At 42.8% G+C, this 26,069-nt stretch overlaps 1 protein-coding gene across 3 annotated transcripts in view; it reads left to right on the top strand.

The window, feature by feature from the left end:
- Positions 1-26,069, top strand: part of ZNF143 (zinc finger protein 143) — a 29,686-nt gene that overhangs the window by 1,862 nt on the left and 1,755 nt on the right. Inside the window, exons 2-15 of one of the 3 annotated variants that reach the window (XM_080912831.1) lie at positions 3,554-3,673; positions 3,967-4,059; positions 4,857-4,940; positions 5,513-5,593; positions 7,192-7,388; positions 8,745-8,819; positions 10,125-10,244; positions 12,739-12,814; positions 13,562-13,687; positions 15,340-15,519; positions 18,322-18,549; positions 21,283-21,431; positions 24,603-24,764; positions 25,819-25,965. In XM_080912831.1, coding sequence (XP_080768957.1) covers positions 3,562-3,673; positions 3,967-4,059; positions 4,857-4,940; positions 5,513-5,593; positions 7,192-7,388; positions 8,745-8,819; positions 10,125-10,244; positions 12,739-12,814; positions 13,562-13,687; positions 15,340-15,519; positions 18,322-18,549; positions 21,283-21,431; positions 24,603-24,764; positions 25,819-25,965 — 1,830 coding nt within the window. In that variant the 5' untranslated portion in view covers positions 3,554-3,561. Of the gene's footprint in view, positions 1-3,553; positions 3,674-3,966; positions 4,060-4,856; positions 4,941-5,509; positions 5,594-7,191; positions 7,389-8,744; positions 8,820-10,124; positions 10,245-12,738; positions 12,815-13,561; positions 13,688-15,339; positions 15,520-18,321; positions 18,550-21,282; positions 21,432-24,602; positions 24,765-25,818; positions 25,966-26,069 lie in introns of all 3 variants that reach the window. The other 2 variants (XM_080912830.1, XM_080912832.1) reach the window with 2 other exon arrangements.

Below are 26,069 nucleotides of genomic sequence, written 5' to 3'. Positions count from 1 at the left end.
ACCGTCTGGGTTCCACCACACACACTGGCATTCTGTGTTATAGACATCCTATGACTGTGAGGTGGTGGTGTGTCTTGTGGGTTTCTTTGTGCATTTCACCGATTGCTAGTGAAATTCATCATTTGTTGTCCATTTGTTTGTTGACTGTCTTTGTAGAAATGTTTGTTTGTATCCTCTCCCTATTTAAAAGTATGTCTACGCACATGTGCATGTGTGTGAGAGAGGGGGAAGGGAGAGTAAGTTTGTGTGTTCTGTGTCAAAGAACAAGTTTCAAAAGTCAGTTTCTCCTACCATGTGGGACCCAGGTATTGGAATAAGTGTTAGGCTTGGCTATAGCTCCGTGGTACAGCACTCATGCTATATTGGATCCCTGTAGCATATAGGATAGGATATTGAAAATCTAGTCTCTTTACAATTATCTCTGTCCTTCCTGTTCCAGGAGGCATACCATTTGGATTTATATGACATGCTTGCTTTGTTATTACATACAGTTTTAAATACCTGAGTGTAATTATACCAGAAATACTCTTAAGCCATTTGCTTTTTTTTTTTTTCCTTCACTACACATTTTGGACATATTTCTCACCATTTTTTGTAGATGTCTCTTTTTAATGCTGGCTGGAGGTCAAAGCCAGGGTCTTGCAGGTGGTAGTAGTCAGGAACTGTGGAATGGAGCTGTGTTCTGAGCATCAGTTTTTTTAGTGTCTTCACACTTCATTTGTGGGCAGGAAATTTAATGCCTTCTTGATGGGTTTTTACATGTTGATCTTTTTTCTTTTTTGCTATTGCACACAGTCTTCATTGAATTGTGCACTTAAGCAAGTGCTTTAAAGATTTTCATTATATGTATTTACTTGGAGGTGGGCACACACTCGCCTGTGCAGGACTCAGAGGACAGCTGAGACAGTCTCTCTCCTTCCCATTTGCAGGGACCTCACAAGCCCTCAGGGAGTGCTTAATAAACATTAAGAACCATATGGTGGAGCATCTTTGTGTTTATTTTATTGATGACATGATGGTGCACATCTTTAATTCCAATACTTGAGAGGCAGAGGGAGACAGATCTCTTGTTCCGGCCAGCCAAGGTTACATAGTGAGACTGTGTCTTAAAAAAAAAATATTACTTTAATTATGTGTTTGTTGATGGGTCTGCATATGAGTAATGTCCATGAGACCAGAGGCATCAGATCCTTTGGAGTTAAAATTACAAGTAGTTGTGAGTTGCCTGCCTTGGATGCTGGGACAACTGGGGTCCTTTGCAAGGGTGGTACGTACTCTTAATGACTGAGCCTTCCCTCTGGTCCTCATCTTTTTAATAATTAGTACAAGTTGTGCGGTTATGGTGTGATTTTTTTTTTTTTTTTTTACTTCCACACTGTACTTTAAGGTTCCGTTTTCAATTTCATCTGACCCTGAAATGAGTTTCTTAAAAATAAGGATCGCTGGAGATGCTGGTGTTAAAGCAGTCAGGTAGTGTGCGGGAGCCTTCTCTCCTGCAGCTCCTACATAAGGGGCATGGGAACCAAAACAACAATACTAGTAAGAATTAAATGTACAACAAAGACGATTTCTTCTCTGTTTCTATGATAGCATGCATGTGGCAGTTAGCTGTGGGTTTACATACGTCCACATTGTATGCACATACTTTTGAATAGGTTGCCAAAGGTAAGAATCTAAGAAAAACAGTAGAGATGAAATTACAGAGGAGCCAGATGGAACTATTTCTGAATTGGGGTTACTTCTGCAAACAGTGTGAAGGGGAACGTAGGGCATGGAGTGGCCATGTTCATTTCTAAGATTTCATTGGAAGCATCCTGAGTTTTTCCTTTTCTTTAGAGGAACTTAAACTAGAATGGTGTTTTGTTTTGTTTCAGAGCTTGATCTACTACAGGGCTAAGTTCCCAACCCGTAGACTGTTTTTACAGACTATTTAAAAAGCTTCCCCTCCCTCCCACCATGAGTTGATAGAGTATTTGCCTAGCATGCAGAAGGCCCTGGTTTCACCTACCGGTGAGTTAACCTGTGGTGCTTCATCTTGACATCCTAGCACTGAAGAAGTTGAGGCAGAAGAACCTCAACTTCAGTCAAGGTCATTCTTGGCTATATAACAAGTTCAAGACCAGCATGGACCATCTGTAATGGGATCTGATGTTCTCTTCTGGTGTGTCTGAAGACAGCTGCAGTGCACTTAACTATAATAAATAAATGTTAAGGTGGGGGGGGGGCGTAATGCAGCCGGGAATATATGTCTCAGCTCTTGGGAGTCAGGAGGAAGGACTTTATGTAGTCAAGGGCAGCCTGGACTGTCTACTTAAATCCTTACAGCATATTTAATAGCTGTAAAAATGTGCACTGTTAAAATCCTATTTAATCATTCTGAGACAGAGAGTGTGTGTGAGACATGTCATTGCACTTGTGGAAAGGTCACGGGAATTGGTTCTCTTCTGCTACCATATGGGTCCCAGGAATTAAACTCAAGTTGTCTGCTTTGATGGCAGGCATCCAGTAAGCCATCACAGATCCTAAATGATTATTTTAAATGAGAAAACAGTATGTGCCTAGTACATAATAAGAAAAATGCTAAATGGCTGATAAGGAAAAGAGTTTATCTATCGTGTTGAGTGCCCAGGACTAAACAACAATGCTGGGCACCATGTCACACTTCTTTAATCCCACACTAGGGAGTAGAGGCAGGCAGATTCTGTGAATTCAATGCCAGCCTGGTCTACAAAGTGAATTTCAGAACAGTCATAGCTGTATAGAGAGAGATACTTGTCTCAAAGAAAGAAAGGTAGAAAGGAAGGAAGGTGGAGCAGAAGGATGAGGGAGTAGCTGAATGAACAGAAAGGTTACTGCAGTAATTATAGCAAGAACCAATGAAAAATAAAAGATGGTTTTTAAAGTTTTTTTTTTTTTTTTTTTTTTTTTTTTTTTGGTGAGACAGGTTTTTTCTGTGTAGACCAGGCTGGCCTCAAACTCACAAAGATCTGCCTGCCTCTGCCTTCTAAATTCTGGGATTAAAGGCCAAGATTTTATATTTGTGTATGTTTTAGTTAGGGTTTTACTCCCATGAACAGACACCATGACCAAGGCAAGTCTTATAAAGGACATTTAATTGGGGCTGGCTTACAGGTTCAGAAGTCCATCATCATCAAGGTGGGAGCATGGCACTGTCTAGGCAGGCATGGTGCAGGAGGAGCGGAGAGATCCCTGTCTTCATCTGAAGGTTGCTAGCAGAATATTCCCTTCCAGGCAGGGTGGATGAGGGTCTTAAATCCCACACCCTGTGACACACCTACTCCAACAGGGCCACACCTCCTAATAGTGCTACTCCCTGGCCAGGCATATATAAACTATGGAAGTGTATTTAGTCAGCTCACTTTTACCTATGAATGAATTGCAGGAGTGAGTTCTTTCTACTAAGGGAATTCTGGGGATGAAACTCAGGCCTTCAGACTTGAAAGTAAATGCCTTCACCTGCTGAACTATCATACGTACTCAGCTTGTATTTCATGTGCTTCATTTCTCCTCAAGTGTTCATATTTCTCTTCAGGGTAGAAAATGTTGTTAGCGCAAATAAATCGGGATTCTCAGGGGATTACAGAATTTCCTGGAGGAGGAATGGAGGCTCAACATGTTACCCTGTGCCTGACAGAGGCGGTAACCGTGGCAGGTAAGCCATCTTGCTTGAAAGAATCATGGAGGCTTCAATTAAAGATGGTGGTGGTGGTGGCTGTTACTTTATAAAAAGACTCCCACACATGCATCTAGTGTTGTCTTGATGAGATCCAGATCCCTCCCATTTTCTGTTGTTTTCAATTTGACTAGGTAATTTTTTTTTAAAGAATCTACTTGAGCGTCTTAAGAATTAAACAACTTGCTTTTCCCCTAGTTTTCATTTTATAGAAAAGAATTTAAAGTCATTAACATGCATATGTATAGGTATCTAACTCTGTTTTATCACAGATGGTGACAACTTAGAAAATATGGAAGGTGTGAGTTTACAAGCTGTAACCCTTGCAGACGGCTCTACTGCTTACATACAGCATAACTCGAAAGGTTAGTGTGTCGTGTGGCCAACTGGTTACTGACAGTGACTCGGAACCCTTGCCAGCTAGACTTCATTTCATTCTCCTAAAACTGCTGTGTTGTGTGTGATTCCTGAAGTTGTTTTAACTTAAGTTTTGCTGTGATAATTTTGGACTGCCCTTTGAAATGGCTGGAAGATACTGTGGGACGGAAAGGGAGGGGGTAAGACAGTTGTTGCTTTTTACTGTCCATTGTGGTTCAATGTCTACAAAGCATGTGAAGAAGATATTTGCTTTTTTTTTGTTTTGTTTTGTTTTATTGGTTTTCTTAAAATAGCATTGTCTCTGAATTGTTTAGTTTGCTTCAAGAAATAGTCTCGTTCTAAAACTTCTTCTTATATGGAAAACTGACATCCATGTCTGTAGATATGTAGACAGAGGTAGATATAGCTCCCAGGACTGAGAATGTCTGCTGGACTCACATACATTGACTGATTTGTGTGTTCAGCTTTCATGTTCCAGGTCATGGGTACTAAGTGGTTCTGAGAGGTTCACAGGTTCAATGCATGTAGCGTACTGTGATGAGCCACTCTTCCTCTTGAATTTATCTGATTGAACATTGGAGGGAGGAAGGATGGCTGAGGGAGGATTTTCTGCTTTCTGTAGGATCACTGGATGTGATATTGAATTGCCTCAGAACATTGAGGGAAGAAGCAAGATGAACATGAGCTTACGTAGTGTATGTTTTTATAGTTGATATCATTTTGAAATTGTATAAGGTTTTAGATTTTTTGCTGCTAAGTTATTGGCCTCGATGTTTTGTTCCAGACGGAAGACTGATTGATGGGCAGGTCATTCAGCTGGAAGATGGCTCTGCTGCCTACGTTCAACACGTTCCTATACCTAAAAGTAGTAAGTATTTAAGACACAGCAGCCAGTCATGGCGGCACATGCCTTTAATCCTGGTCCGTTCAAGCTAGCCAGGGCTGTACAGTGAGACCATTTGTTTAACAACAACACAAGAAACTGATTCCCCGATCTCAGAGAGTCAAACTACCTCAGGTGGTTCTTACTACATAAACTTGCTCTGATTTCTGGTCTTCCTCTGTAAAGACAAGTCAATAGATGCTAAAGAGAGCATTAAACTTACCTGAGACTCCTCCAAAGAAAATGGAAGAGACACTGCTGGGCTGAGCTCAGGAGGTTAGTAAACAGCAGGGCTAAGGAACGGCGACTGTCTCCCTCCACTCGTTTTGTTCTCCCTTCCTGCTTTAACTCTCCTCATCCCTGGCATATGTTCCTAAAACAAGTCTTGCAATTCCCTTTCCCTTGAACTACTTTATCAAAGCAACCTCCCTGAGATTACTTAAGTGTCCCATGACTCTTAAAATAGATGTGTGTGTTAAGGACTCTGTCGCTGCTGTGTGAGTTAACTGGAACGCACTGAAGTGAGGGATCTAAATGTAAGCATTGCTCTCGAGCAGGAGACAGTTTGCGGCTGGAGGATGGGCAAGCAGTGCAGCTAGAAGATGGAACCACTGCATTTATCCACCACACCTCGAAAGGTACAATGGCCTTGTGAATGTAAATAACACGAGGAGGAGCTAGGGTGTGGGAAAGGAAGAACTGTCTTTATGTGGTTGAAGCACCAGGCAACAGGTTGGGACATCATGTAAGGAGATTCTGTGGCAGTTTGAGCTGTCCAGGAACAGCTTAACACAACAACCAGCACAAACTCTGGAGCTAGGTAGTGTTTGAATACCAGGAACTAGCATGAGTCTAAATTATGGTTTCTCTATTTGTACTAAAAATGAGTGTGTTATTCTTTAGGTTAAATGTGGAGGCTTTTTTTTTTTTAATGTTTCTAAGGAAAGTCACTTTAATGTCTCAGACCTCAGGTTCCTGTCTATATACTAAAGGTGGTAAATTCTGACTCACACTATTTTTGTACAGATTAAATCAATATAAGACATGTAGTCAATTCTAGGTATGGGGGCGTAGACCTGTAATTCGTGGATTTGGAGGCAGCAACAGGAAGATCACTATAACTTTAAAGATAGCTTCCCTCCATAATGAGTATCAACACACCTTAGTTTACAGGCACCATCTTTCTTTCCCTTTACCCTGAGAAGATATCTGCCTTTGATGGTGAATTGTGTTTATTGGGTTCAGTAGAAAGATGGATCCTTGTTTGGGTTTTTTTTGGGGGGGGGTGAGAGGGGAAGCAGGGGATGGTGTTTTTTCTTTTTTGAGACAGGGTTTCTTTGTGTCGCTCTGGCCGTCCTGGAACTAGCTCTACAGGCTAGGCTGGCTTGAACACAAGGGATTCACCTGCTTCTGCTTCCCAAGTGCCAGGATTAAATGTGTACTGCCTGGCTCTATGACTTTATTAAAAGATTTTTATTAAAAATATATTCTATTTGTATTTTCATGCCCTTAAATGGTTCTCATTATTTTATTTGGCTATTTTTGTTTTCATTGTCTTAAGACATTTGTTTTCATATCTTCTTTAAGGTCCATGAACATATTCAAAATTGTTATCTTTAAGTCTTTGTCTTATGCCTCAGCTTAATTGCATTTCTCACAGTCTATTGCAATTAGGTTACTGGCTTATCTATGTTTACATTTTTGTCCTGGATCTAGGCATCTGGAGTTATGATATTGGGATGTTTTTTGGGTTAGATACTGGTCTTGTCTTTGTTGGGTGGTGCTCCATTCTTTGGTTACTATTGTCCTCTGAGTTCTGTGCAGATGTGGTTCTGTGGGGCTCCTGGTAGAGAGAACTTCTGCAGTACTAGTACTCTTTGGGCCAGTTACACCAAGGAATGGGGGATGGTCTAGGGGGGAAATAGGAGACAGGCCATTGAAAAGAGCTTTGGGGGCTAGGGTGAGTGCCAAAAGACAGAGTCCCTAGGAAGTAAAGATAGGATGGAGGAGGGGCTCCTGTTTGCAGTCTGTTAGAAGGAAGACTAAGTTTTGAGAGATCAGAATCAGGGGCAGGAAGGACAATAAAATCACCTGCATCCCAGCCTGTTGTGGTTGGTCACTGTAGGTTCATGGTAGAAAGTAGTTCTGTGGATTGGCAACTGGCTCTAAGGGAAGGCCGAGAGGGTCTGTGGATAACATGCTTTTAATATAACGCTTCTCTCTTCCTTCCCCTCAGATAGTTATGACCAGAGCTCACTTCAGGCCGTTCAGCTGGAAGATGGCACAACAGCTTATATCCACCATGCAGTGCAGGTTCCGCAGTCTGACACCATCTTGGCAATTCAGGCTGACGGCACGGTGGCAGGGCTGCACACTGGAGATGCCACAATTGACCCAGATACCATTAGTGCTTTGGAGCAGTATGCAGCAAAGGTATGGCACTTGGCAACCTCAGTACCAACCTCTGGACTGGAGGTATATCTCAGCTGACAGTGTTTACTGTGCTCGAAGCTCTGAAGTCAGCACTGGCACTGCACAAATTGTTTAGGAAGTGGAGCAGGAAGGTTAGCAGTTCATCGTCATCATTGGGTACATAATAAGTTGAAGGCCACCCTGGGATAAATAAGACCCTGGCTCAAAAGCAAAACTAATAAAAACGAAAAATAAGAGGTGGAGGCAGCAGCCATCGCAGCAGCTAGCGATTTAAAAATCAATGCTGAGTCGGTCAATAATGAAGAATTCCGTGTTTGTTTTCAGATAACTGAATGCCAGGAATGTAGAGCACACGTATAATTCCAACTTACGATCTAAGGTTTAAAGCCAGATGTGGGCTATATTTTGTCTTTATATTGGGCTATATTTAACTGTCTCAACAACAATTAAAGAAATGCAGAGAATGGCTCAGTTAAGAACACGTGTGCCCAGTGGTGGAGGTTGAGCACACCTTTCATCCCAGCACTTGGGCGGCAGAGGCAGGCAGGTCTCCAAGTTCATGAAAAGAGAACACTTGTTGCTCTTGCTTAGGACTTGGGTTTGACTCCTGGAACCCACGTGGTGAGTCACAGTCGCCCAAACTCTGGGCACTGCATACCAGGCACTGCAGTGCTTTAGGTACGCTGACGTACGTGAAGGCAAGATACCCATAAACTTTAAAAAATAAACAGTTGATAATTCACAGAAAGACAGTCAAGGATGCGCTCCATCAAGGACATGAGAGAAGCGCAAACAAGCTAAATTAGAGATTAGAAAAAAGTGAAGGAAAACCTTGAATTTTATGTAAAAACCACTAGTTTTTGAGGTAATCATGAGGGTGCATGCCTCTCCCAACTGCTTAGGAAGCTAAGAGAAGGTCTCTCTAGGCTAGGAGTTCAGGACTCCACTTGGAGCACACAGTAAAATCTCATCCCAAAAGGGAGAGAGCAGTAGGGAGAACTCTTGAGTTTTCTTTTTTACTCTGCCCTAAAAGTAGACCTCTCATATAATTAGAAGTGTGGGTGGGGAGGTGGACTTGGAGATGTGTCTGTAACCTCAGCATCATGGATGTGGAGGCAGAAAGAGCAGGAATTTAGGGTCGGCTGGGACTGTAGTGAGTTCAGGACCTGAGGTCCTGTCTCACATATATGTCCTGACTGGGAGACCCTATAGTATGGTTCAGTATTAGTGCTTGTCTATAATACATGGGCCTTCAGTTCAGTTCCCAGCACTATGATAATACATAGGTCTTAGGTTCAGTCCCCAGCACTGCAAATAAACAATGAGACCTTGTACAGTCTTCTTGTATTACTTCAGGTGTCCATCGATGGTAGTGAAGGTGTGACAAGCACAGGAATGATTGGAGAGAGTGAACAAGAGAAAAAAATGCAGGTATGTAAACCGGGTCCTGTTTCTTTAATGCAGGTAAAGCTAGATTTTGTTTGTTTGTTTGTTTAAAGGTGTTTTGCTTTTTAATTTTTAAATTATGTATGTGCAAGTGCATGTGTGCATGTGTGCATGCCTGGATGTCTGGGTGTGTATGTGCAGTGAGTGCTGGCATCCGAGGACGCCAGAGGCAAGCGATGCATACGCCTTGTAGTTGGGTTAAAGGTGGTTATGAATTGTCTGCCATGGTGCTAGGAATCAAACTGGGTCCTCTGGGAGACAGCAACATGTCTTAACCTCTCAGCCATCTTTCTGTAAATCCATTTGCAACTTTTATGGTTTTAGAAATTTCTGGTGTTTGATTTGTTTTGTTGGCAGTACTAAGTATTGAACCTAGGCAAGATCCAACCGTTGGTGTTATAGCTTCTAAAATAGGTAGTAATCTTCAAAGACCTTAGGGGAAGTGTGGTTTGAGTTTTTATGCTATTGATCCATAAAAATGGCCCTCAGTTGAATAAAAGCGTAGACTCAGATCACATGGGTCCTGTCACGGGGAATCAGTTGACCTGACGCCTTCTCTGCTGTGGTCTTTGAAATTAAAAATACATTTAAAGTTAGCTTAAGGTTCCGTTTCCTTTTTTTAAAAAGTGTAACTATTGAGATGGATAAATATATATATATATATATATATATATATATCTTTATATATATATATCTTTATATATATAGTGTAACTATTATATTCCTTGAGTATATCAGGAAATAGCAATGTACAATGGAAATTCTGTTAATCTTAGATGTCTCAGGTAGACTCTTACTGAAGAGCTCAGCCTGGCTTTAAGCTCATGACACTCCTGCCTTAGCCTCCTAAGGACTGGCATTTCAGGCATGTGCCGTGGCACAGACATGGGTACTAGAGGTTTCCTGGGTGGCAATAGATCTGTGAGGTCAAACTGCAGTCTTTCAGAGCACTGACTTTTTGAGCCTTAGAACAGAGAGAATCTTCCTAACTTGAAGTCCTAGACTCTTAGCATCAGGATGTTGTGAGTTACAGCTCGTGATACAGTTTTGTCTTTTTTATTGTGAAAATAGTAATTTCATGGTTCAGTGGTTAAGAACACTGTCTGTTCTTCCAGAGTTCCTGAGTTCAAATCCCAGCAACCACATGGTGGCTCTCTACCATCTGTAATGGGATCTGGTGTGTCTGACGACAGTGTATTCACATTCATAGAATAAATTAGACTTTAAAAATGTTTTTCATTTGTTGAATTTTGTATGAGTACCTTAAGTCTTGTTTTGTTTTTTTTCCAGATTGTCTTGCAAGGACATGCTACGAGAGTAACTCCTAAATCTCAGCAGAGTGGAGAAAAGGCGTTTCGGTGTAAATATGACGGCTGTGGAAAGCTCTATACGACAGCTCATCACCTTAAGGTATAGGAGAGAAGTGTAGGACTCACAAGCACACTGGCAGACACTAACTGCTTGCATGATTGAGCTTAGACATCCTGTTCACTCCCATTTGAAATATACTGACACACACTCACACTAACATACACAAGAGCCTGGACAAACTCAAAAGCTGTCCGTTCTCTAAGACCTTGATGCTTTATATCTGTATTCCAAATTCCAGCATATTCCCTAGAGATAGTCTGTATTAGATTTAATAGTTAGTACACTTTACTTATGGAACACACCTTTTTTGTTTGTTTGTTTGTTTGGTTTTTTGAGATAGGGTTTCTCTTTATCACCCTGGCTGTCCTGGCACTCACTCTGAAGGTCAGGCTGGCTTTGAACTCTGCCTCATAAGTGCTGGGATTAAAGGTGTGTACTACCACCACCTGCCTGGTCAGCTTTTGGTTTTGTGAGGCAGCATCTCACTGTGTAGTTCAGACTAGTCTTAAACTCACTGAGTAGCTTAGATTTGGATGCTCCCTTTTCTACCTCTTACTTTCTGTGGTTATAGGTTTATGCCACTATACCCATCGATATTTTTATACATTGAAGGGGGTGTTTTTAAGGTATATGCTACTACACCCAGCCTTAATATTTTTATTTAATTGCAACAAAACACAATAGAATATGCCATGACTTTTAACAATTAGTGCAGATTTACTGAGTAACTTACCTTCTGTCAGGAAGTATATTTGAAACAGTGGCCTTAGAGCAAAGGTCCTGTATTTATCAATGTGATTTAAGCATGTGGACTTATCTCTTGGTATCTCATTTTCCCTTATCTATAAAACTGGTCGCCTCTGGGCTGGAGAGATGGTTTAGTGATTGAGAACACTGGCTGTTTGTAGGGCTGTAGGCCGGAGTCAGCTCTGCCGCAGAGTAAGACCAGCCATTAGGGAAGTGGACCTCAAGGATTTGACTGTGATTACTCTCGCTGCCCAGGCAGGTGCGGGGCTGTAGGGAGGGCTGAGGCACAGGCTGGGGCTGTGGAAAAGCTGGAGCTGGATCCGGGTCCCCAACCTGCTACCTTGGGCATCCAGGCTCTGTTGGGAGTCACAGGAAAGGAGAGACCAAAGTCAAGGGCCAGAAAGTTGGGAACAACATTGAATCCAGGGCCCGGGAAGTGGGGGGGGGGGGGCCGCTCCGGCTTGTCCCAGTAGAGATGATAGTCCTTGGCTTGGTGGATGGAGGCTTGGTGGTGGTTGTGGCTAGGAGCACAGAGAGGCGCCTTCTACAGATTAGGCTGTGGCTTGTGGGCAAAGGCCTTCATCATGGCTCCCCACCCCGAATCTTGGTGAAAAGAGAGACAGTCCATGGTTCTAAACAGTTTATTGTCGTTATGGAAAATGAATGCATAAAACCATACCACCCACCTTCTTCTCAGGGTAGGCCTGAGATTAAATACTTTTTGCAGGGGCAATGTCTGGGAAGGGAAGCTTACTGGCTAAACCCTCCAGGCCTCTAGGTACCTCATTAGCAGAGAGAACTCTGCTTTGGGCCTCTGTCACACCTCTCTTATGTGAGAAGCATGGCACGTGTTTCAAGTCAGGAGTGTGACAGGGAGCTGAGAGTCATCTAAGTCTCAGGTGCCCACCAAGTCTCCAGGTCTCAAGCTGCACTATCTTACCAAACTTCCTGGCATGGTTTTATGTCTCACAACTGTTCTTCCAGCAGATCCAGGTTAATTTCCAGCATCTACATGGCATCTCACAAACTGTCTAGAACTGCAAGATCTGACACCATTATATACAGGCATACGTGAAGGCAAAACACCAATGCACATAAAATAAAAATAAATTAATTTTAAAAACAAGTTATCTCAGGCTGGGGATGTCACTCACTCAGTAGAGTGCTTGCCTGGTCCTGGCCTCACTATCTAGCAGCACATAAACTGGTCACGGTGACCTTTGCCCTTAATCCATGCTCCAGGCATGGAGGTAGATATCCTAGAAGATTAAGGTAATTTTCACTACAAAACCAGCCCATGATACATGAGACTCCAGCTCAGATAGGTAGGTAGGTAGATAGACAGACAGGGAGAGACAGAGAAAAGCAAGTGCCTAAAGCCACTCCTGTAGGTATAGTGTAGCCATGTTTCAGATGTGTGGCTTTCAAGCATGCCATAGTTCACTTTGAGAAGCCTGTCCCCATGCTCCCTTCCTCACTGTCATTTTGCATGTGTCCTAGGAGCTCCTGTGACTACTCTGAAAGCACTCAGAAGATCCTGTTCCTTATTTTATTGTCCGGTAGTTTCTGTAGAAAAGTTGCCTTTTCTCTTATTTTAAAATATACAACAGGACTAGTGATATAGCTCAGTAATAGTTACTGCATCTCATTCAATCCCCAGTATGGTGAAGGAAAAAGGAGGGGAAAAATGAAACCATTTACTAGTAGAGGAGAAAAGTAGATTTATCTTGAACATCCTATTTATAGAGCATGTAAAGGAAACAGTTGTGCTTGTGTTTTCTGACAGGTCCATGAGCGCTCGCACACAGGAGACCGGCCTTATCAGTGTGAGCATTCAGGCTGTGGAAAAGCATTTGCAACAGGTAAAAACAAATTTTCTCTACTTCTTAGTTCCTGTGAGATTGCCCAGAGGAAGCCAGAGGCAGGAACTGAGCACTTCCATTTTCTGTGTGCAAAAAAAAAAGCACATGATCAGGTTTTTAGCCTTGTATTTTTTTATTTGTATGTATATGTGCCTGCATGAGTTTATGTGCACCATATATGTGCAGGTGCCCTCATAAGCCCAAAGAGGTAATTAGATCCCTTGGAACTGGAGTTAGAAGCAGTTGTGAGCCACCTGCTGTAGGTACTGGGAACCAAACCCAAACCCATGTCCTGGAGACTTGGAACTGCTGAGCCAGCCAGCAGCTCCTTCAGTCTCTTATTACCTGCCTTCTGTCCTGCTTGCTCTGGACCCCTTTCTGTATTACCAACCCAGGTCTTCTGGAAGAGCAAGAGCTCTAACCACGGAGCTATCTCTGAAGACCCACCCTTTTACTACTGGGTATTTTTGTTCAGTTCGTTTTTTTGAGGCAGTGTCTCATACTGCATTCCATGCTGGTCTCATGTCTCAAATCGATGACAGTCCCTCTGTCTCAGCCTTCCATATACTGGGAGTACAGACAGCAGCTGCCACACCTAGCTTGCCTCATATATTCTTAATAGTCACCCTCTTATATCTTCCTAGTGTTTTATTCTCCCTACTTACTTTATGTTTCCATAGGTTAATCTCCAAAAACATGTTTAGAGGAGTATTGCATGGATACATTTTCTTTTTAATTTTCTTAAAGGTTATGGATTAAAAAGTCATTTCAGAACTCATACTGGAGAAAAGCCATATCGGTGTTCAGAGGATAATTGTACAAAATCTTTCAAAACTTCAGGAGATCTGCAGAAGCACATCAGAACCCATACAGGTACCAGTACAAAGGAGTGCCCTAATTAGACAAGCAGTTACCTTCTTTACTTTGTGGTTCATGGGTCCCATGTCCCAGCCTGGCTGACCTTGGATTTGGGATCCTTTGTATCAGCCCTTCCATTTCTGGGATTACAGACTAGTACTATCAGGCTAGGCCAGGAATGTTCTTATTTTATATTATTTTTATAATTAATTTTATTTTATTTTATGTGCGTTGGTGTGAGGGTATCAGTACCCTAGAACCAAAGTTACAGATAGTTCTTAGCTGCCCTGTGGGTGCTGGGAATTAAACCAGGGTCCTCTGGAAGAGCAGTCAGTGCTCTTATCCCCTGAGCCATCTCTCCAGCCTTAGGCCAGAAATTTTTTTTTAAAGATTTATTTATTATATATAAGTACACTGTAGCTGTCTTCAGACACACCAGAAGAGGGCATCAGATCTCATTACAGATGGCTGTGAGCCACCATGTGGTTGCCGGGATTTGAACTCAGGACCTCTGGAGGAGCAGTCAGTGCTCTTAACCACTGGGCCATCTCTCCAGCCCCCAGGCCAGGAATTCTTAATCTGAGGGAAAGGATGGAGTCTCTGAAAAAGGCTAAAGGAGTCATTATCAGAGCCTTATCTTAAATTCCTAAAATTCCATCCAATTTTCTGTTTTTGTGTATAAACTTCTTTCCAAGGTGAAGCCTCAGAAACATGCACAATAGTCCGAGATCACCAACCCTCTCAGAGATTACCTGAGCAACAAGATTATTATCCTAGGACTACACATTTGCATAGCAATATTGAGAACAGGCCCTAAGGTACAGGATCCCTCTTCTGCTGGTAAAGAAAATGTCTGAGGTCAGATATAATAATCAAAACACTTGGACTAAGAAGCAGGCAGATCTCTGTGAGTTAGAGGCCAGCTTGATCTACTGTGTTCTGTGGGGGTCACAGACTAAAGATACAGCAAATTCTTTTTTATTGTATCTTATTATGGGCTCACACACTACACTGTGTGAGGACATCACCCAGGGATACACCTCAAGCTGTTAGTAGAGTTGGTGACAAGGGCTTTAAGCCACTAAGCTATTTCACTGGCCCCAGATACTCTTTTTCTTTGTGGTATTATAAAATATATAAAATAGGAAATAAGCTTTTTAAAAATAAAATTGTACTACACTTATTTTCATATGTGTGTGCATATGTGTGCACCGTGGCACATGATGGGGTTAAGAACAGTTTTTCTGGAGTTGATTCTTCACTTCTAACTTTCAGGTTCCAGGTATCCAACTCAGTCGGGTTGGCTTGGCAGCAAGCATTTATACCCACTAAGCCATCTTGTTGAACCTTAGTTCTATTCCTGTTTTACTTTTATCGTTCCTCTGACATTTTGGTATGTGCATTTCTCAGCTCAGTTTTTTATATGCCCACTTGATGATTCTGTCTTGGAAAGTCACAGCCACTGATGAGTGTTGAACGCCAAGTTTTGAGTAGAAGATGCTCTCTCCAGAAACACAGCAGTGCTTAGAAGGGAAACTCAGGGCAGCCAGTAGGCTGCAGACGGGGTGAGACCCTGTGATAAGGCATTTGACAGAGCCAAGTGGCATTTCCATCTCTGTGTCTCATTCTTTTCACACTGTTTAATGTGTGCCCTTTTGTATCTTTAGGAGAAAGACCCTTTAAGTGTCCTATTGAAGGCTGCGGTCGGTCCTTTACAACATCAAATATCAGAAAAGTGCACATTAGGACACACACAGGAGAAAGACCTTATTACTGCACAGAACCAGGATGTGGAAGGGCATTTGCCAGCGCAACTAATTATAAAAACCATGTGAGGATACACACAGGTAATGACTGCCGGTATCTTGCCCTGTCTTTCAGTGCTTCAGCTGTTCTCTTCCTCCCAGCTCACATGATGAGAAGAGGTTAAGCAGCTTCACACTTTATTGATGAGCTAACCTGTGATGCGCAGGCCTTTACCCAGCACTGGGAAGGCAGAGCTGCAGGCGGGTGTGTAACTGCCTCAGTGCATTTATGAGTAAGGGTCACTTTTTGATCCCAGAACTACATAAAGAAAAAAAAGACAGTGAGTGATCCCTTTTTACTGTCTCGTGCCACCTAGTGGTGGGTTTTGATGCAGCCTAGATAGCAGTTGGGCTGATAATTCCAAGTTGTAATTGACAGCCATTTTCCTGTTTAGAAAATAACCTGCCTCAGACAGTGGTGGCACCACACATCTTGGGAGGCAGAGGCAGGTGTATATTTGAGTTCTAGGACAGCCAGGCCTACAAAGAGAAACCCTGTTTCAAAAAAAAAAAAAAAAATCACCTGCTATCCATTTGCCTTCATCCAATCTGCCTCTGCTACCCTTCAAAATAAGTTTTTATATAAATTTTAATTAATTTTTTTATTTTTTACTTATTCACTTTGCACCCTGATCACTGCCCCTCTCCCACAGTCCTTCCCCCTCCTCTGAACAGGTAGGGCCTCCTCTTTCCATATCCCTCCCACCCTGGCACTTCAAATCTCTGTAAGACTAGGTGCTTCCTCTCCCATTAAAGCCAGACAAGGCAGCTCATACACACACACACACACACACACACACACACACACCAGTAAATAAACATAATTTTTTAAAAGTTACAAAAAGGGCTAGAGAGATGCCTTAGTAGTTAAAAGCTGCTCTTTCAGAAGACCCAGACTTGGTTCCCAGCACCCACATGGAGGCTAAAACCATCAGTAATTCCACTTCCACAGAAAATGATTCCCTTTTCTAGTCTCTTTGGGCACTGCAGACAATTGGTACATGGACCTATGTGTAAGGTAAACACCCATACACATACATTAATAATGTAGCTGGGTGTGGTGCCCCATACTTTTAATGCCAGTGTTCAGGAGGAGGAGGTTAGAGAATCTCTGGAGGCCAGCCTGGTCTCTGTTCTATGACAGCCAAAGCTACATAGAAAAACTGTTTCAAACAAACAAAAACCTTTGTGTTGAAGTAAATATTAAAAAGTAAAAAATGGTTTATCTCTCTATCGGGCCCGACCCTGATACGGAGCCGTGTGCACCTCTGGCGCCCAGTCTGAGCCGCCTCCACAGTTCAACTTGTCCACGCAACTCTCTTCCCTGGCAGTTTTCTACTGCCTGTTCTCTGCCTCCGTCCTGGGGTGTTTCTCTACCCCCAAAATCCCACATAAATATAACTCTACAGCCCCATAGCTTTCATACAGGTTTATATATCCAACTCTCAATCCACAAACCCTCTACACAAGATTATATCAAATAGACAAAGATACAAACTGCCCTTCTATATGAGATATTAGACCTATAAAATCCTTGATGTTCATAGCTATTTAACACCAATCAATATCAGCTGGGTGTAGCTGGTCCTTGGGAACCTCTGTCTTGCCATGACCTCTCCTAGTCCTCTGACCTCCTCAGATCTCTGTCCTCTCCACCTCCCTTGCCCTGCCCAGTCACTGGCTTCCCTTTATTTTACTAATTAAAATGGGAAGGTTCAGTTGGAGTCACATGACTAGGCAGCCATTCTTGGGGAAGTGGAATTAACATTAAAATACAAACAATTTCAGGAAAATCTACACCTTTGTTACTGTTTTTTATTTTAAAAGGGCTGAAGAGTGTTCAGCTGTCAAGAGCAAGTACTGTTCCTGCAGAGGACCTGAGTTCGGTTCCCAGCACTCACACATCATATCAAGTGGCTCACAACTGCCTGTAACTAAACTCAGGGGATATGATGCCCTCTTTTGGCTTCTTAGGCACCTGCACACATACCTACACAAAGACACGAGTACACATAATTTTTTTTTAATTTACAAAGAGAGTTAAATACTAGTTTGTAACTCTTCCTGAGACCTAGCCCAAAACTGAAAGCATTAGTTAATCACTACAGTTTCAGATACACTGATGGGCTACAGAGCCGCCCACTTGAGAAACACTTACCACACAAGCTTCCATGTAAATCTGGGCACAGCAAAATGTGCCTGTTTTCCTATCTTTGGAGAGGCAATAACAGGAGGTCAGTCAGCCTGGTCAAATCAGTGCATTTCAGGTTCAGTACTAGATGGAGTCAGACCTGATGTCACATGTATTTGATCACACTGTAATCTATACTGGTTTGGAGCACACTCTGTGAACCACGATACCCTTGAACTCACAGAGATCCAACTGCCTCTGCCTCCCAAGTACTAGAATTATGGTTGTATGTTACATACCCCACAAAGATACTGTTTTTTAATTATGTATATGAGGGAGAGGGTATGCACAGGAGTATAGTGATTATGTAAACCAGAAAACAGTATTAGGTCTTCTAGAAATGAACTCTGGTCCTCTGAAAAGAAGCAAGCACCCTTAACCACTGAACCATCTCTCCAGCTACTCAGCCTACTTTTGAGCCAAGTTAAAACCATAAGGAATTTTTCTTATGTGCTATTTCATCTTAGGATGAAAAGGAACACCTCACACACACTCCCCTGTGCTAGGGAATGGGTGCTAAGCAAGTGCTCTGTCACTGAGTTATATTGACAGATGATTTGCCTGTTTATTTTTAGAAGTCCCATTCTTCAGCTGTGGGGTAACTTTTTCTACCTATTTAAAAACTGACCTTTTTGTGTGTGTTCTTTATTTAGGAGAAAAGCCATATGTCTGTACAGTTCCTGGGTGTGACAAACGGTTTACAGAATATTCCAGTTTGTATAAACATCATGTTGTTCACACTCACTCTAAACCATACAACTGTAACCACTGTGGGAAGACATACAAACAGATCTCCACTCTGGCCATGCACAAACGAACAGCCCACAATGACACAGAGCCCATTGAGGAGGAGCAGGAAGCCTTCTTTGAGCCTCCCCCAGGTGAGTGCTTTAACAGTTATATCTGTTTTTCATTTGAAAATCAGCTATGGGCATAATCATTTGTATGATTATCTATAATCATTTGTACCAACCCGGTTCTCTCGGGTCCTCTGAGTTGTGGATGAGGGAGAACTTAGTATCTTCTGGGAGAACAGAGAAAGCCTCCTGAAGAAATGTTATGTTCTTGGAAAGATGATGGAGATGGATGGGGTGACAGGCAAAGAAGGAATGCCTGGGGGAAGAAGGGGACTTGGAGAGAGAAGGGAGGTTTGGCACAAGGGAAAGCAAGTTGGAGACTCTGGAGAGAGCCTGGCCAGTTCTGCCTGGAAAAGCCAAGGCCTCTTTTCTCATCCTCAGCACCCGAATGAAATGTTCAGAAATATTTAAAATAAAAATAAAAGTTGTTTATAAAGAAGTACCACCTGCTCAAATGGATCCAGTGCAAGACTGCTCTCTAGCCAAAACCCTCTAAGCAATCTCACACCCAGGGGTATACAAAATTCATCTTTCTTTCACCACCCTTGAGCAGAGTCTTAGCCCAGGTTAGCCTTGAATTTGGAAATAGTCTTCCTGGTACGACCTCCCAAAATGGGCTTATAGGCATGAGCCATTGCATCTTGGTAAAGTGTAGGAGCTTTCGTTTTCACGGGGAGGCCTAAGTCCTGAAGACTACAGCTTGTTGATTACAGGTTAATAAGAACATACTTTATACTTGAAAGTTGCTAACAAAGAAACAAAGATATATCCTTTTAATTAGGAAAAAAAGGCTTTGGGGACTAGGAGATGACACCATTGTTAAAGTGCTGTGCAAGCAGCAAGTGTGAGAACCAGAGGTAGGATCCCCACGTTCCACACAATTCCTGTGGGATTTCACCAATAATTCCAGTGTTAGAATTCAGAGATGGTCTCCCTGGGCATGCTGGCTAGACTAGCTATATCAGTGAGCTCTGGGTTCAGTTGAGAGACCCTGCCTATATGAACAGTGTGTGTGTCAGCTCCCAGCCTCTGCATGCACATGCATGCACGTCACACGTACACATGGGGAAAGAGGCTTTAATAATGTCAACTGTAATTTATACGACACTGCACAGCATGTCTTTCAGGCTTCTTTAGTCTCCTTATATGTTATCTCAGGCTAAAAATTTTCTATTCTACAAAATATCCTAGAATAGAATATATATTGAAAAGCTATGATTGGCCAGGCAGTAGTAGTATATGCCTTCATTCTAGCATTTATGAGGCAGAAGCAGGACAGCCAAGGCTACAATGAGAAACTCTGGAAAAAAACAAACAAAATAAAAAACCCAACTATGATTACTTTTCAAAAAAATAATACAGATTTGTGCTTTCTCTGATGTGATCCCTGGGTTTGTAACTTTTGAGCATAATGGTGTATAAAAAACTGTAAAAAGGGCTGGAGAGATGGCTCAGAGGTTAAGAGCACTGACTGTGCCACCAAAGAACCTGAGTTCAATTCCCAGCAACCACATGGTGGCGCACACAACCATCTGTAATGGGAGCCCAATGCCTTCTGGTGTGTCTGAAGACAGCAACAGAGTACTAATATAAATAATAAAAATAAATATTTTCTTTTCTTTTTTTTTTATAAAAATATTTATTTTATGTATGTGAGTACACTGTAGCTGTCTTCAGACACACCATAAGAGAACAATGGATCTCATTACAGATGGTTGTGAGCCACCATGTGGTTGCTGGGACTTGAACTCAGGACCTCTGGAAGAGCAGTCAGTACTCTTAACCTCTGAGCCATCTCTTCAGCCCCCTAAATAAATCTTTTTAAAAAACTAAACGGTAAAAAGAAAAGGTAAGAACATTACATCTCAGTGGTTGTTGCCAGATATGACACTGAAATCCTTCATATACTAATTCTTAGATTTAGTACATACAGTATTAAGGTTTTCTTTGAAGAGGGGAAGTTTCCCTTTCGTCCTTGTGCCACAGGAGCTGGCCAGGTTGAGAGAAGAGAGGTCAAGTGATCTTCCCGGTCAGTCACCCGCTCTAATAGTTCTGCTGCTGAAACCTGCACTGGATGGAGTTCCTGCTCGCTCAGTAGATGATTAACCGCAGCCCGGTAGCCTTTGCATTGCATAGCCATTGCATAGTCTTTACACAGTGATGCCATTGTGAACTAAGATTGCTGTCAGTCACGTGTGTGATTGAGTAGGTTGGTAGATTGTGTATACAAGCCATTCTGGTTTTGTGGTTAATGTTTATAGACTCTTTTATTACTTTCCTGAGTCTCAAGTGACTTCAGGAGCTTGACATAGACCTGCCCTGCCATGAGGGCAACTCTTTCTGTGTATGTCTTTCCTCTGTGCCCCTGTATGTGATGCATGGCATCACATCTCAGTTGATGGATAGGGCTGGGTTTGATTTGTTTTGGCAGATTTTAAAAAGTTCTGGAACTATTTTCAGAATATAGAAATATAGAATATAGAAATATAGAATATAGAAACAGGGTTTTGCTTTCTTTCGTTTGGTTTTGTTTTTTGAGACAAGGTTTTGTACAACCTGGATAGGCCTTGATTGGACTCCCTGTGTAGCAAGGCTGCCTTTGAACTACTTCCACTTCCCACCTGCTAGAATGACAGGCACCCACTACCATGCCCAGCTCTCAGTCCTGTTTTCTGTTTAATATTTAAAATCTCCAATGTTGTCTCAATAGGTTGGTTGGTTGGTTGGTCAAGTAAAACATTCATTTATTTTAAACAGGTCAAGGTGATGATGTCCTTAAAGGGTCCCAGATCACATATGTGACAGGTGTAGAAGGAGAGGACATTGTTTCTACACAAGTAGCCACAGTCACCCAGTCTGGGTTGAGTCAACAAGTTACACTCATATCACAGGATGGAACTCAACATGTAAGTATCTTACAACGGCCAAGGAAATGAACTATTTTTCTGCACCTGGGATTGAGATACAGGCTGGGTCCTCGTGGAGAAAACCTTTGAGCAGCAAAGCATGATGTCTGACTCAAGCCTCCAGCCAGTGCCTCTCACCTTCCAAATGCTGCCACCCTTTAATCCAGGTCCTCATGCTGTGGTGACCCCAAGCATAATGTTATTTTCATCACTACTTCACAAGTGAAATTTTCTACTGTTTTAAATTGTAATATAAATATCTGTGTTTTCTAATAGTCTTAGGCGACCCCTATGAAGTCACTCGGCCCCTGTGGGTCACAACCCACAGGTTGAAAACTGCTGCTCTCAGCCGAGTAGATCTCCCACAGATCTCCCATGGTCTGCTGAAAGAACTGTCTGAAGTAGCAATAGTAGAGGATAATTCCATCCATGTAGAGTTGTAGTTCCTCATCTGCTCTGCCATGAGGCTTGGCCCCTTGGGAATGCGGAACTTGTGGAGTTTGACTGTGCCTATCCCATGCCACGGATAGTTCTGGGCTCGGCAGCTGCTGGTTTGGTGGTAGTTGTGGTTGTGAGGGCAGAGACCTTCTATAGATTATTAGGCTGCAGCTCTGTAGAAGGCCTTCTTTATGGCTTCCCAAAGCAGATCATGGTTCTAAACAGTTTATTGTCATGGTGGAAAATAAATGCATAAAACCACACAAACACACACACACACACACACACACACACACACACACACACACACACACCCTTCTCAGAGTGGGTCTGAGATTAAATACCTTTTGCAGGGGGAATGTCTGGGAAGGGAAGCTTACTGGCTAAACCCTCCAGGCCTGTAGGTACCTCATTAGCTTGGAGAACTCTGCTTTGGGCCTACATGACTACAGGTCACACCTCTCTTATGTGAGAAGCATAGCACGTGTTTCAAGTCAGGAGTGTGACAGGGAACTGGGAGTCACCTAAGTCTCAGGTATGTGGCCACTGAGTCTCTGGACACCTGCTCTACCTTACCAAACTTCCTGGCATGGTTTTACATCCCATACATCTATAGAATCCAAATGGTGTTAGCTGCTGTGGCGCAAAGGTGAAGTGACAAAGAACAACCCCTAGGAGATTGTGAACTGTATCTAGGCTGGAGAGAAAGCACAGTAGTTAAAGCACTGGCTGCTCTAACAGGATCCTAAGTTCAATTCCCGAACTCACATGGTGGCTTATAACAGCCTATGATAGAATGTGATGTCCTCTTCTGATGTGCAGACATGTATGTATAGACAAAATGCTCAAATACATAAATAAAACAAATATTCTTAAGTAATGGGTCTGGCTTGGTGTGGTGCTGAGTGATTTTAGTCCCAGCACTCCTGAGGCAGGCAAATCTCAGTGAGTTCCGGTCCAGCCTGGTCTATAAGGTGAGACCTTGTCTCAAACAAACAGGTAATGGTCCAGCTGAAGCAGGAAAGGGCTGGGACTTGGCAGCTGATAAGTCCAGAAGTGAGGATGAGAAATCAGCAGAGCCGTGCCTGAGGTAATGAGGGCATGATGACATCGTCCTGGGAAATAAGCTATGGGAACGTCTATAAAATTCACACATGGGGGCAGTCCTCCTTACTAGAAACCATAGGTGTTTAGCTGGCTTCGAGTCCAGTTGATTCGATAAGAATCTTGGTTTTCTCTGAGGAAGAGCAGTGGAATGGCTGTTCTCTGAGAGCAAAGACCTCAAGGTCCATGTGATTTTGGAGCATTTGCTAGTTGTTTTAGTTTTGGTGAAAAGGCAAAAAGAGGCACGTGGGCTATGGGAGTGTCTCCAGCCTCCTGTTTTCTGTCTTCCCTGGGGACCGTCTTCCTACCCCCTAGAGTCTGTGTACTTTTTGCTTTTTATTTTATATTGGAATTTGGTTTGGTTTGGTTTGGTGGTTTGGACACAAGGTCTCTATGTAACCATTCAGGCCTAGACTAATGTGTAAACCAGGACTTGAACTTACAGAAATCCTCCTGTGTCACTTCACAGGATCTGAGGTTGCAGGTGTGTGACCACACTCTACCTTTTTTTTCATAATTTTTCTTTAAAAAGAAAAAAATTTTTAGATTTATTTATTTTATGTATATGAGTACACAGTAGCTGTCTTCAGACACACCAGAAGAGGGCATCAGATACTATTACAGATGTTTGTGAACCACCATGTGGTTGCTGGGATTTAAACTCAGGACCTGGAAGATCATTCAGTGAGCCATCTCTCCAGCCCAACTTTTCTTTTTAAAACAGGACTTCATGCAGTTCAGGCTGGCCTGGAATTCTCACCCACCCCCCTCAGTTTTTTGAGACAGTAGTGGGTGGCATGTCAGCTGCAGAGTTGAGGTGATAGTATTATAGAAGGTAGGTTTTAAAAGTGTGCAAATAAGTTGAAAGGTGATGTACACATAGGAAATCTGGAACATGGGGAACAGATTTTAGCAAGGGGAGAGTGCGAGGTGCCAAGGTAGAGAAGGCTGGGGAAGACTTAGGCTTCTTCCTGCACAAGCATCATGACCGAGAAGGGAGCTGGGGAAGGGTTTACTCAGCTTACACTTCCATATCCATGTTCATCACCAGAGGAAGTCAGGAAGCAGGAGCTGATGCAGAGGCCATGGAGGGATGTCACTTACTGGCTTGCTTCCCCTGGCTTGCTCAGCTTGCTTTCTTACAGAACCCAGGTCTACCAGCCCAGGGATGGCACCACCCACAATGGGCTGGGCCCTCCCCTAGTTGAGAAAATGCCTTACGACTGGATCTCATGGAGGCATTTCCTCAAGGGAGGCTCCTTTCTCTGTGATAACTCCAGCTTGTGTCAAGTTGACACACAAAACCAGCCAGTACACCAGTGAAGATACAAGATTACAGCAGAAGTGGGGGATTAGTGGCTGACAGCTGTATCCTGAGTAAGCAGGAAACTGAGGCAGGAGGATTACTACACTGTTCCAGGCCAGTATGGGAAACAGACCTTTTCTAAAACACAAATACAACAACCAACTAAATGTAGACTTGTCTGATGAATAAAAGATTATATTCCATTGCAAATTTATTTGTTCCAACAGAGGAAGCTTATCTGAGGATTAGGCTCCGTCCTTAGTTAGGATTGACAAATGTAACAAAACGTATTGACTGGTTTGTAAAATGCACTGTATTTGCAGGTCAACATCTCTCAAGCTGACATGCAGGCCATTGGCAACACTATCACCATGGTAACACAGGATGGCACACCCATCACAGTCCCCACTCATGATGCAGTCATCTCCTCAGCAGGAACACACTCTGTTGCTATGGTCACCGCCGAGGGCACAGAAGGGCAGCAGGTAATTGCTTTTGTTTGCTGTTAGTCAACACATTTATCGATGTCAAGACTTGCTCAGAAGCTAGGCTGTACATTCTTATTTAGACATGTGAACTTCAGGCTGACCTCCAGTTTTATAACTTCTTTAGCTAATTAGTCCTTGGTGTTATTTTTTCTCCATCCGTAAGTAAGAGTTATAGTTACATCAGCACCATAAAGTTCACAGTAGGATGAAATGAGGACCAGGAGAGGCAGCTTAGTGGTTGGGAGTGCTTGCCCTGTTCCAGAGGACCCAAATTTAGTCCCTAGCACTTACATTAGGCAACTTACTACTTATTGCCTGTGATCCAGGAGGCCTCCAAGCGAACCACACAAACATATTAAAAATAAATTCAACACACACACATATAGCTAGGCATACAGGTGTTATGCCTTTAGTCCTAGCACTTGGGAGGCAGAGGGAAGCAGATCTCTTGAGTTTGAGACTAACCTGGTGTACAAAGAAATTTTCCAGGCCAGCCAGGGATACACAGTGAGTTCTTGTTTAAAAAGCAAACAAGCAAATAAACAAAACCACCATGGGGGGAGGGGGCTGGAGAGATGGCTCAGTGGTTAAGAACACTGCCTGTTGTTCCAAGGGACCTGGTTCAAGTCCCAGCAACCACGACAACTAATAACCATCTGTAACTTGGGTTCCAGGGTTCTGATGCCCTCTTCGGGCCCCTTTACCACCTGGTACACAAGTAGTGCACAGGCTGTAATTGCAGCTGCGTTAACCTGTGTAGTTGCAGGTTTCAGGAGATACTACAGAGACCCATGAGTCTAAGGTGGGGACTGTAACTTCCTCAGCATCTACTTAGAGAGGGCCTCGTCTCCTAGAGTTAGACACAGCAGATCTATCTTGTAACTGTTTTGCCATTGGCTTTGTGATTGTAGTTAAGTCCCTTCTCTCTGAGCCTTAACTTCCCCAGATGAGAGTACAACCCAGACAGTGCATATGCCCTTTGCAACACTTTAACCTCTGAGTTACAGATACAGTTATTCCTGTGTGTTTTGTTCATTTTGCTTCACTTAAGGTTGCAATTGTAGCTCAAGACCTGGCAGCATTCCATACGGCCTCTTCAGAAATGGGGCACCAACAACACGGCCATCATCTAGTAACTACAGAGACCAGACCTCTGACCTTAGTGGCAACATCCAATGGCACCCAGATTGCAGTTCAGGTGAGTACAGACCAGGTGAGCAGCAGCAGTGCTGACCACTCTGGGTCTTACCTGTAGCTGCTCTGTATTTATACCGTGTGCTTAACTTAGTGTAGTAAATGTAA

Source organism: Micromys minutus (genome assembly GCF_963924665.1).
Source record: "Micromys minutus genome assembly, chromosome: 2".
NCBI lineage: Eukaryota > Metazoa > Chordata > Mammalia > Rodentia > Muridae > Micromys > Micromys minutus.
Note: the sequence above shows the minus strand (reverse complement) of the source record. Positions and strands in the feature narration are given on the sequence as shown.